General features: G+C 44.4%; 1 protein-coding gene across 15 annotated transcripts in view; it reads left to right on the top strand.

Annotated features, from left to right (window-relative positions):
* The window catches only part of ZMYM2 (zinc finger MYM-type containing 2), a 61,197-nt gene extending 59,152 nt beyond the window's left edge, over positions 1-2,045 (top strand). For all 15 annotated transcript variants that reach the window (XM_083499249.1, XM_083499253.1, XM_083499259.1 and 12 more), the window contains one exon: positions 476-2,045. In XM_083499249.1, the coding sequence (XP_083355375.1) occupies positions 476-668 (193 nt within the window). In that variant the 3' untranslated portion in view covers positions 669-2,045. The remainder of the gene's footprint in view (positions 1-475) is intronic.
* The last annotated feature ends 10,349 nt before the right edge of the window (positions 2,046-12,394 follow it).

The following is a 12,394-nucleotide window of genomic DNA, read 5'->3' as shown; positions in this document are numbered from 1 at the left end:
CTCTGCTTATTTTGAGTTGGAGGGCTACACCAAAATAGTTTTATATGTACCCATGTCTGCCTTGCTTCTGCTGAAAAGCCAATAGGGGGAGCACTAGGCATGTATCTAAACATTCATGATAAGATTCAGATCATTAAAGGAAGAAGGGACAATACAACAGTAGAAAAGTCTGAATATGATCATCCTTGGGCTGTTTGCAGTAGTAAACCTCAGTTGCTTGTTTCTCAGCGGGTTTGGGGATGATAAATACTGATTTTATGGACTTTTCCATGGTGTGACTTGTGTTAAGGTACTAGCTTTTGCATGTTACATGAAGTCACTATTTAACTAGGTGCTCTTCTGCTGTAACAGAAGTGTGTGGAAAACCGTAGTTGTACCCTGACAGCATATGAATGGATGTCTATGTGGATAGGCTGCGTTGTTGTTGTTGTTGTTGTTGTTGTTGTTTTAAGCTTGTCCTCTTCTCACCTTTCAGCCCGCCCAATCTCAGTCAGAGAATGGATGTGTTCTATTTGCAGCCAGCCTACCCGGTTCCCTCAGACAGCACGGTCTGGTACACCTCCACCTCAGTGGATCGCAATACTTTGGAAAACATGCTCGTACGGGTTCTTTTAGTAAAAGATATTTATGATAAAGACAATTACGAACTGGATGAAGACATAGATTAAACACTTTCCAAACTCTCTGTGGGGGAAAAGGAAAACACAACAGCATTAGCTAGTCAAGCTGCTAGACTTTTATTATGGAAAAAAAGTAAAACATTTCAAGTTTACTCTTTGTTTAACACGTTTTGTAGCAGTGTACCCTCAGCTGGGTATTACCATGTAAATAATCTGTGAGCGAATGTGGCCATTATTCTCCATAGTGGTTTTAGGAAACTTAACAAACACATTCATCTTTTTTTTTAATTATTATTTATTTGGTTAGGTATGTTTGTAACTTTTTACATTGCAAAACATGAATGAGAATGTGCCATGTGTATTTCTTTCTCTCTTTTATTCTTTTTTAGTCATAGTAAGCAACATCCATATTGCACAACTTCACTGCTGCAGAGCTTCCTTGAAAAAGACGTTTGGGCTCTTACTGGGTTCTGAAATCAGGTAGTTGTGTATGGGTAGCACTACTAAAGTTTAGAACTTGCTGTGTCTTTCAGAATTTTTTAAAGAAATTGTAAACTAATAGGTTTTTTACTCTTAGTTACTGAAGCCTTACGAGGTTATGTAGAGAGGTTCCATCTTATGTACCAAAAATAGACGAAAGAGAATGCTGTCGATGTTGATGTACTGTAATGTGAATCTATCCTGGTGAAACAACTTTTTCTTTTCTTTTGGTTGCCCTTATTAAAAAGATCTTAGTATCCTTTCCTTATCTTCGACTCTGAATTTGCCCTTACAATTACAGTACATGTTGCATAAGAGCACAAGGTGAAAACATAAAGGCCATTTAGACATACCTTGCCGTTGGGGAATATACGCAGTTCAACAACTTTCCTGTTCATTCTTTCCTAACCTGGCTGCATTTTATTTTTAAAACAAATTTGCCAGGGTAACCCAGTGATTCTCCTGTAGTGGAGGAAGGGGATCCTGTGTGGGTTGTCACTGCCCATGTCCACTGGCAGGAAGTCAAATTTCTGAGAGGGTACAGGGCAGTTCTTCGCCAGTTCAGCTTCCTGCCAGCTCCTTTGCAGGTTGCTCTTGCTGGCAGCTCCAGACGCACCAAAAGAGAGAGAGCAGGGTTTACGCTCTCGAATGTTTGACCTCCTGCCAGTGGAGAGGTAGGCGGGGATAACCCATGCAGGAGCCTCTTCCTCCCTACAAAGAAGGGACTTATCACAGTAAGTACCAATGCTTGCTTTCGTTAGACTACATTTCCCATCTTCCCTGGCCATTGGCCATGCTGGCTGGGTGTGATGGGAACTATAGTACAGCAACATCTGGAGAACTCCGCATTGGCTAGCCATGATCCTTGCCGTCCTTCGATGTAAATATTCTCAGGGTAGATTGCGTAATAAAAAAGAAAACAAACATAAGAAGATAGTACCAAAATTTAAAAAGCCTAAACAGCGGGTTAAAAAACGACAGCAATACAAATATTGCTGTTCAACCATCAAAATCCTGGGAAAATAAAATATTGTTGGCACCAGAAGGATAGCAAAGGAGGTGTCAGACAAGGGTCTGGAGTGTGAACTACGTAAACAGGGCACCACCACCGAGCTGATGGTAGTACTTTACTAGATGAGATTGTTGCATACTGTGATTGAAAGCCTTTGCTTTTTGTACGTGCAAATCCATTATTCCTAGCCTGTACAAATAATGGACCTAATCAATTGGATTTTTTCTTGCTCAGGTGCAAGTTATACAGGTGACTGTTGTACAGTTCTAGGTTCTTCTGCACGCTGTACAGCAGTGCAGTTTGGCTTTGGCAAGGATCTGCACACAAGCATCTTGCATGAGCCGAAAGCACTGCTGAATTTTCAGTGGTCGGTAGGTGTGATAATTTGGAAGTTCTGGCTGAATCCTGTGGCACAATGTTGAACCCCTCTCTGGAAGATCCAGGGGTGGCTTTTCAGTCAGCATAAAGTGCTGCAATGGGATGGGGTGGATCCCACTGCACACCTGACATTGTGTGCAGCCCTTTGGTTCCTTGTCTTTGTATGATATTCCTGCAGATACCTTTTCAATAAAGAGACCTTGATATTCCACCTGCATGCAAGTAGATTTTAATGAATGCTTTGCTTTGGGTTGGAATAACGACTGGTTCCACCTTCTCAAAATGGTGTGGCTTACCGGAGGTTTGCTTTGGTGCAAAAGGAGCACATACCATGCAAAGAATACCATGCAAAGGAAAAGAGTATTATCCTGCTGTACTTGTCCTACAAGGTACAATGGCTCATGTAACTTGAAGGTATTCTTTATTGCACTTTTGAATGCCTGGAAATACAGTATCCCAAGTACAGAATCACAGCCTTAAGGTAAGAGGTGTACACTTTGTACAATAACTGTACGCAGTACTGTTAATTAGCCTTAAGTGGACAAACTTTAATTATTTGGTTGTTTCCTCAGTTGGCCCTTGTTGACCCTTAAGTTATTCCTAAGGCTTAAAATAAATCATAGGATCATAGAACTGGAGAGTTGGAAGGGACCACAAGAGTCATCTAGTCCAACCCCTCAATACAGGAATCTTTTGCCCAATGTTTCTCAAAGCAGGGAAGACATACAGGCTCAGTAACAGGTGGTGAGTCATTATAAATGACTTGGATGAAAGAATTGCGGGGATGCTCATCATGTTTGCAGATGACACCAAACTAGGAGGGGTAACTAATGCCGCAGAAGACAGAATCAGCATTCAAATGATCTTAACAGATTGGAGAACTAGGCACAAGCTAACAAAATGAATTTCAATAGGGACAAATGTAAGATTCTGTACTTAGGCAGGAAGAACCAGATGCACAGCTATAGGATGGGGGACACCTGGCTTACTAGCAGTACATGTGAAAGGGGTCTTGGTCGACCACAAGCTTAACATGAGTCAACAGTGTGATGCAGCAGCAAAAAAAAAAAAAAGCTGATGCTAATCTAGGCTGCATCTTGTAACTTGAAGCAATGGCTTCACGTTACAAGAAAGGAGATTCTGACTAAACATTTGGAAAAACTTACTGGCAGTAAGATGTTTGACAGTGGAACAGTCTCTCTTGGGAGGCTGTGGACTCCCTTGGAGGTTTTTAAGCAGAGGCTGGATGACCATCTGCCATGGATGCTTTAGCTGAGATTCCTGCATTGCAGGCGGTTGGATGACCCTTGGGCCCCTTCCAACTCTAAGTTAAATGAGAGCAAGGAAGAGATGTTTGTTAAAGCAGAGAAGACATAGAGGCTCAGTAACAGGTAATGAGTCACAGCATCTGCTACGCTCAGGCTAGCTGGCAGGAAAGGATAGGCTAGTCAAGCTAGAAGCAGTGGTCCAGGTTTATGGAGTCCAAGATCAGGGCAAGGAGTTCAGAACTGCAAGGAAGCAACAGAATTGTCCCAATGGGTTGGCACACCCACTCACCAAGCTTTCAAAGCCTGGCAAGGTGTTCTTATTCGTGAGACTTATGCCTTGCAAGACTGCTGAACATGCAGATGGTCACTGTGTCTACCAGGTCCTGGGCAACCTCCCCTAAGAGTGGACTGACTCCTCCCCTTGGATTCTGTTTCTGTGCCCCTTCCTCGGAGAGGAGACGTGGGGGTCCCGCTTCCCCAGCCTGTGCAGCTGCATCCTGGAAGGGGGAAGTGTTCCCCTCCAGTCTATGTCCCCCAACCCCAGCCCCATTCATCACACTGTCATCCACCTGTTCCCCCTCCTTGTCCATCTTAGGCCAGCCAAATCTCTCCTGAGCCCGGCAACACTTTAGGACTTAAAAGTATATTCAGACCAAACCTCATAAACTATTGAAATACCATTGTAATGGGAGGGTTTTTCTTTTCTTTTCAAAATACAACCTTGCAATAAGCTCAGGGACACCTTTCATTCTAGAAATTAATATTGCCAGTAATAAGCTGTACAGTTACTATTGCTTGACAGCAGCAAGCAGAACGCTGTTTGTTATGTCTGCATCATCTACGGTCTTGTTTATGTAAAGAAACAAGTGATAAATTCTCTTTGCAACTTTTTCTCTAGGGTGGTTCTGCTTTGGCTAGATGTTTGTGTCAAACTCCAATTGAGGCAGTCTGAGCTAAAATACAGATGGAACAAAGTATTCATGGTTTTCAGTTGCCCATTATCCTGTGCTGGTTTGCTACAAACCATATGTATATACTGCTTTTAAACATTGGTTTGATCATGCATATGCTTGATTAGGGCCCCATTGTTCCTGATTAACAGTGGCAGAGATGCCTTATGAAAACCTGCATTCAGGTGTATGGAGATGCCCTATAGATACCTACAAAGAGATGCAGCTCTATTCATAGCGACATCAATAGAAAGGCTTCCACAACTGACTTTCAGCAACATCTACATGTTCTTTTTGTCTTTTTGTTTTTAAAGATACCTAGGCTCAGTTGTGCAGGTTTTTCTTGGCTGAAACTTCTGTTGCACTCTAAAGACTGGAACCTACATTTAGGTCTGAGTGTTTAAATAAACCAAAAGCATAGAAGTTGTGCGCATTTCATGGTATGCTTCCTAAAGCAATTCAGCAGTATGTCAGTCTTAGAAGTCATGTGCCTAAACACACCCCTTTTTTGTTTTTAGATATGGGAATACTTGGTTGGGAGAGCACTCCATTGTCTTGAACACACACCTAGCTTTCTTCTGGTATAGTTGTAGTGTTCCTGATCTCATAGCCACAGCCTCTCCCTCTCCTGTCTTTTATTTGCTTTAGGCATGGCATGGTGTTAGATCTGCATCAACACTAACCAGTTTCATAACCAGGGTTTGCAGATCCAGTTCAAACTGGTTACATAGGAAAATCTGGTTGGCATTAGCCGTGGTTGGTGATGATGCAGGCATAATGCTTCACCATGCTGAAAATAAAGGCAGTGGAGTAGGGATTCATGAGTGGGAATGGGGAGGGAACATGTTAAACCAGCAGCATGGTCAGGAGGTCAGGAATGTGATATACATATACATTAATTTATACTTAATAATTGGTTAAGTTAGAAGTCTGAGAGTTGCTAGGTTTGGGAAATAGGAAGGCTGAACAAAATAAATATCTTTGATGATGAAGTGATTGTGCTATACAGGATAATCAGGACTATTGCTGATACACAGATTTCTGCTTATAACCGCTCATGTATATAATATTATGGTGTCTTTTTTCTCTCCACTGTCATCAAATCTTGCCTGTGTTTCTTTATTCCAGTTTTATTGTCTAATTTTTTAATAAAATTTATTTTGCTCCTTGAAAGAAGGCTTGGTGACTTAATGATGCAATGAAATTAATATTCGGTTCCATAAAATGCCTCAAAAGATTTTAAAACCAATTTGATCCTACCCTTATATTAAAACTGGTTATCACACCAACACACTCTAGAGCCCAGAGGTGGGAAATGTGTGGCCCTCCAGATGTTGAACTACAACTCCCATCATCCCTGACCATGGGCCATGCTGGCTGGGGCTGATGGGAGCTGGAGCCACAAGAACATCTGGAGCTCAGCAGGTTCTCTGCTGCTCTAGCACCTATTTGATACCTCAAAGTATCTGCTTTCTGTGGTATTTAAAAAGCCTTTGGGTGACTGTGCTTACACGAGTTAGGCCATATTGCTGCCAGTTTCCGTGCTATGGAAGTGCTCTCCATATAACAGAGATGGGGAAGCTGTGGCCCTCTACATGTTGTTGGACTGAAATCCCCACCATTCCCTGACCATTGGCTATGCTAAGTGGGGCAGATGGGAACTGGGAATCCAATAATATCTAGAGGGCCAGCAGGGAGTTGTGGTGCTCTGCCCTTGAACTTATGGCAGTGGTGTTGCGACTGCTTACCCAGTGCAGGTGGAACAGGGGAGTGGTGAGGTCTGGGCTGGTCTAATGCTGGATTGGCGTCTCTGGCATGTACATAACACTGCCCAAGCCTCACCACTGCCCTGCTAAGAGGCAGAGACACTGCTGCCAGGAGGCCAGTTTCACAGCTCCCCTCCCTGCCAGTTGCTCCTGGTGTTCCATTTCTTTGCCTATACTACGGTATGCTGCTGCATCTCACATAGGCATCTGCTGCCACAAGCCCAAAGTGGCGAGAGACAGCAGCACGGTAGATACACGTGTCCCACTCTGTGGCTTCTGTCTCTGCCAGCAGACAATTTCAGGCTTGGGGTTCTTTCCTCCATGAGACCCTCCTGCGTGACCCAGAGATTCCGCAGCAGAGCAGCTAAGACTGGTGGGGAGGGAGTTTGCCGCCACCCCTTGTAACTCCTGTCCGTTTTCTTCCTTGGTTGAAATATTTGTTCAGTCAGCAGGATATTCAAATAAAAAAAAGAAATGGTTTAATGGCTAATTAAAGCAAATATGGCAGCTGTTGTCAGAGCTGCCCCATTCTGGGTCACTGGCTCTTACTGAGAGTGGAGGTGCAGGGAGCTCGCCTAGTGTGGTGTGCCATGGCAGGAGCGTTGGGATGGCTGTGTGGCCCCACACCACACCTGGCCAAGCAAAGGTGACCTCCACCCTGACCCTGGACTGCCTCACCAGCTGCTACCCTCTGGATCAATAAGGAGGTCCATGAGAGTGTTTAGGTGGTCCCTCCCTGGCCTTTCCACCTGGCCAGCCATTGCCAGGTCAGAACCCATTCCGTGGAATTGGAGCTTTTTGCCAAAATATGCATCACTTAAAACTTGCTGGCGTTTGCCATTTTACTTCCCATTCACCCAGCTTAGAAAAGTCCTGTTGAACCCCCTTGCGATCCATTTTGGCACATGTATTATAGGGACGTGGGTGGCGCTGTGGGTTAAACCACAGAGCCTAGGACTTGCTGATCAGAAGGTCGGCAGTTCAAATCCCCGCAACGGGGTGAGCTCCCGTTGCTCGGTCCCTGCTCCTGCCCACCTAGCAATTCGAAAGCATGTCAAAGTGCAAGTAGATAAACAGGTACCGCTTTGGCGGGAAGGTGAATGGCGTTTCCATGTGCTGCTCTGGTTCGCCAGAAGCGGCTTAGTCATGCTGGCCACATGACCCAGAAGCTGTACGCTGGCTCCCTCGGCCAATAAAGCGAGATGAGCGTCGCAACCCCAAAGTCGGTCATGACTGGACCTAATGGTCAGGGGTCCCTTTACCTTTACCTTATTGTGTCAATTTGTCATGAGCTCCTTGGAGGAAAGGCAGGCTTTAAAAATAAAATTTTAAAAAGCTTTCCGTTCTAGGCTTGTGCAATCAGTTGTCCAACAAAGTACAAAGTCACCTGCTTGCACTTTTTTTCTCCCACAAAACACGAAGCGACTTGAACTTAGCACCACGCTGGCTGCAGAACCCTGTTATGTAGCTTCCTTCCTTGCACAAAGGTAAATTGCACAGCTCTTTGGATCCTGGCCAATGATTGTCCTAAGCTTTTGAAAATTCAATTTATTGCCTGGCTAGATTGATTGGGTTAATTCAAAAGCCATCAGGGGGATGGAGGAGAGAAAAAGGGGTCCTGGAGTTAGACAGGTCAGGGGAGATTGGAGATCCCTATCAAGTGGTGCTGACTAGACTCCCATTTCCCCCCACTATTCATGTGGAGCTGGGATGGTACTCTGAGCACACAGCTGTGAGTGTGACAGCAATTTGCTCCCCTGCATTCTTTTGTCTTTGTTCAATCCTTGTCCTTTGGGCTAGTATAATAAAAGTGCTTTAGTAAGCAGGGTCAAATGGGATGTGCCAGTTGCAAACGTGAAATGGGACTATAGGCTGTGATTATGGGCTCTAATGTCTGATGAATCCTCCTTAATCACATGATATGAACTAATGTCACCATTTTATTATAAAACAACAATTGTGCTCAGCTACGGGAGGGAATAGAATGGATGACAGCTGCATTTTTAAACTGTTTTGTTTAAGCAAGTACAGCATGGCTGGTTTAGACAACAAGGAAAAATGAAGTTGAAATAACTGCAGATATTTTTAGTTGAAGGTTCATATTTTTAGGGCTGCTTTTTGTGTCCGTTGCTGTGGACCAAAACTCCCTTTGCAGCTGTTTGATTAGGAACTGTGGAGTTGTGAAACAGGAATTCAAGTATTAAAATGTCTTGCTGGTTTGCTTAACTTGTATGTTTGAAACGTTTCTGCATACAGTGTTGCTTTTTTTAAAAAACAATACCCTGGTGCTACACCAGGGATGGCCAACTCCCAAGAGACTGTGATCTACTCACAGAGTTAAAAACTGGCGGTGATCTACCCCCTTTTTGGGGGTTCAGGTCAAAATTGGTGAGCTCTTTTGTTGCTTTTGTGCTGTGTATTTTTAAGATGGCAAAGATATATGAGCTACAATTTTTGCTGTGCATTGACATGGCTTTCTTTATCCTGACCACTCTCGTTTTTGAGAGCCAACTCACCCACGTGCATTTTCATGGCTCGCCAACTGACAGGGTGAGGAAGAAATGCCATTCAATTAGCATTTAAAAGTGAATTTACAAAATTCACATTTTCTGAAACAGTATGTGAACAGAAACTAGAAGGTGGTGTGCTTTAAATCCCCTATCCTATCCCTAATTTATAGGGAACCAGCAGGGCAAAAACTAGGTTGTTTCACCATAATGTCTAGTTGTATTAGGGATTGCCAACCTCTTTGGCAATGGGAGGTTCTGGCAGGTGCCCCTGGGTTATGCCCTAGAAATGCATAAACTTACAAAATAATCACGACTAATATTATTTGATGCCTGCTTGTTCTTGTAAACTTTTGATTTATTTTTTGGAAACAAAACAGCACACAGGTAGAAGAAAACCAGTAGTTATCGTGGCTTGGTCAAGATGTAGCCCTAAACAATCCTGGTTTGGATAAGACAAGAACAAATCCTAGTTTGCTGATTTGGATACAATGACCAGCTATAGTCTGCGGGAAATGAAGCAGTAACTAAACTTCTCTGAAAGACCCGGAGAAGGAGGAAGAGCATACATGTTGAAAGTTGCTTCCATTCTCCCTCTTGTAGGTTTTCCCATTCCTGCAAAGTAATTATGCTGCTAAAATGCCCAAGAAAGTAAATTAAAATAACAGGGTTTCATTTTCTGTCCCTACCAACTCTGCAATTTTCTGGCTCTATTATTCTGCCTGGTTAAGGTGGACTGTTTCAAAGCATCATCACTGACGTCCTTCCAGGGGTGGCCAGGAGTTGTAGTCCAGCAACATCTGGAGAACATCAGGCTGAAGAAGGTGACACTAAGCCTTTCATTCTAACAGCTGGCCGAGAGAGAGGGAAGTGGTACCTTTGGTTCAGTGGATCCCTTCTATTATTCAGAAATCAATTGGGAGGTGCTTTCTACCTCCATTTTGTCCTAAGGGAAAGCTTAACCTGTTATATGTTGTGCATTGCAGGCTGCTGTTAAGGAGGGCAGGGCTGGGGAAGAACCATAGCTTAGCGGTAGGGGACCTGCCTTGCATGGAGAAGGGCTCAGGTTCAATCCCCATCATGTCCAGGCAGGTAGGACTGGTAATTCCCACTGCCTGAAGATCCCTGAAGAGCTGTTGCCAGTCAGTATATCGGGGCCGGCCCACCCATGAGGCAAGGTGAGCTGACCGTCTCAGGTGGCACAATCCAAAGGAGTAGCAGATCTAGCCTCCAAGGAATGCATCAACAACTGGTGCACTCCTTGGAAGCCAGATCCTCCACCTCCTTAGCAGCCCCCCCCCAATACCGCCTCTATAGCAGCCTCTTGGCAAATAGGAAGCACTGCTGGTTTCCTCCCACCTTTGCTCCTGGTGTAAAGTACATTTCCGAGCACAATTCAAAGTGTTGGTGCTGACTGTTAAAGCCCTAAACGGCCTCGGTCCTGTATACCTGAAGGAGCGTCTCCACCCCCATCATTCTGCCCAGACACTGAGGTCCAGCACCAAGGACCTTCTGGCAGTTCCCTCACTGGGAGAAGCCAAGTTACAGGAAACCAGGCAGAGGGCCTTCTCGGTAGTGGTGCCCACCCTGTGGAACACCCTCCCTTCAGATGTGAAGGAAATAAGCAGCTATCCTATCTTTAAAAGATATCTGAAGGCAGCCCTGTTCAGGGAAGTTTTTAATATTTAACGCTGTACCGTTTTTAGCACTTGATTGGGAGCTGCCCAGAGTGGCTGGGGAAACTCGGCCAGATGGGTGGGGTATAAATAATAATAATAAATAATTATTGTTGTTGTTGTTGTTATTATTATTATTATTCCCACCCACCCTTGTTTCTGATGTAGATCTTCACCCACACCTTCTTTGTTGGGGGAGGGGCACGAGCATTTTCTGGTTCCCCTCAGGTGCCAAAATGTCTTGGGCAGTATAGACGGAAGTGAGCTAGATGAAACAATGGTGTGTAAGGCAGATTTCTGTGTTGCTAAAAAGCTGGCAACCTTCTTCAAAATCCCACTTACATATTGTTTTTTTAAAAAATTATTACATCCCTGTTAACGACAACCATGCTATATATAGAAAAGCAGACGTGGAAAACTTATTGTAAAAATATTTCATCTTCTATGCAGCGTTAGGGCCCAGTTAGATGTGCAACCAAAGACCCATCTGCCTCCATTCACATATGAAGCAGGGGATATGGTTTTTAATTGGGAAAAAGGCTGTGAGGATGGAGAGCAGCTAAACTAAGGTGGGAAACATATTTCAGCCAAATGGCTGCCTGTGCTTGTAGGAAGGCCAGAGGGGACAGTGGGTGGAGCAGTGGATGGGACTCTTACCTTGGCACATCAGGCTAAATCTCAACCGCACAAAAGTCACACACATCCTCTATTTTTCATTCAGGCTTTTGCACAGTCCGAATAAACATTCCTAGCAGGGCAAGGGTACTGAGGGAGGATGTGATGTATAATCAATGCTAGGTGTGACCAGAGGAGAGTCCTGAGGGCTGGGGGGCCATTTGTAGCCCCTGGAGCTAAGGTTCCCCATCCTTGAGCTAAACCTCACCTGCACCTCTGTCCTTACCCCATCAGTTTCATTGGTTTCTTTTCCTCTGAGCCTGGCTTAGTTGGGGTAGCAGACCTAAGGCTAGTATCTGAAGCAAAGGTGCTGTTAGGTTGTGGGTGAACATATCAGACGACACAGCGATTCTTCAGACAGCTCTTGTTTATTCACAGGTCAGGGCAGAACCGAACTGAAGGGTTCAGCCAGCCTGCTTATATAGAGCTCCAGTACAACGCAACTGTGACAACTTTCTGTAACTATCCAATCACTGAACATCACTTTCAATCCCTTATTTGCATATGTGGACCTGAGTGAAAACTATCTACAGTATCCCCCTGCTGGCCCAGGGTGAGAACTTCAGTACATAACAGGTGCAATGGGAGATAAGGTAGGGGCTGGTGCAGGGCTCCTCACCTGTGCAACCTTGTTGATTTAACTTTAGTCCCCCACCTCTGCTGGCCTACTTTACACAGGACAATCCTCTGTTTGAAGGAGTCCTCTCTTTGAAGGGCTGTCTGGTCCAAGTCCAGTTTAAAGAGCAAGTTCTGTTAAATAAGGGAGACCTGTAGGCGCCTCAAAGTTGCCCATCAACAATTGGTGCCTGAACAGCAGACTGCATGTGCACACAGCACACCTTCTCCATTAGGGTGAGCGGTACTAAGTGATAGTATTTCCCACCCCCCTAAATTTGCATCTACACACACAAATTAGCATATGTGCTTTTTATGCAAATGTGTCTCCTCTTCTGTCCTCTTCTTCGGCATTGTGCACAAAGAACCAATACAGCCCTTTGATTTGTAGCATTTCTTGGACTGCTTTCAATGATGTTTGACTTTTTACGAACTGTCTGAGATACG

Source organism: Podarcis liolepis (assembly GCF_965112155.1).
Source record: "Podarcis liolepis genome assembly, chromosome: 4".
Taxonomy (NCBI): Eukaryota; Metazoa; Chordata; class Lepidosauria; order Squamata; family Lacertidae; genus Podarcis; species Podarcis liolepis.
Note: the sequence above shows the minus strand (reverse complement) of the source record. Positions and strands in the feature narration are given on the sequence as shown.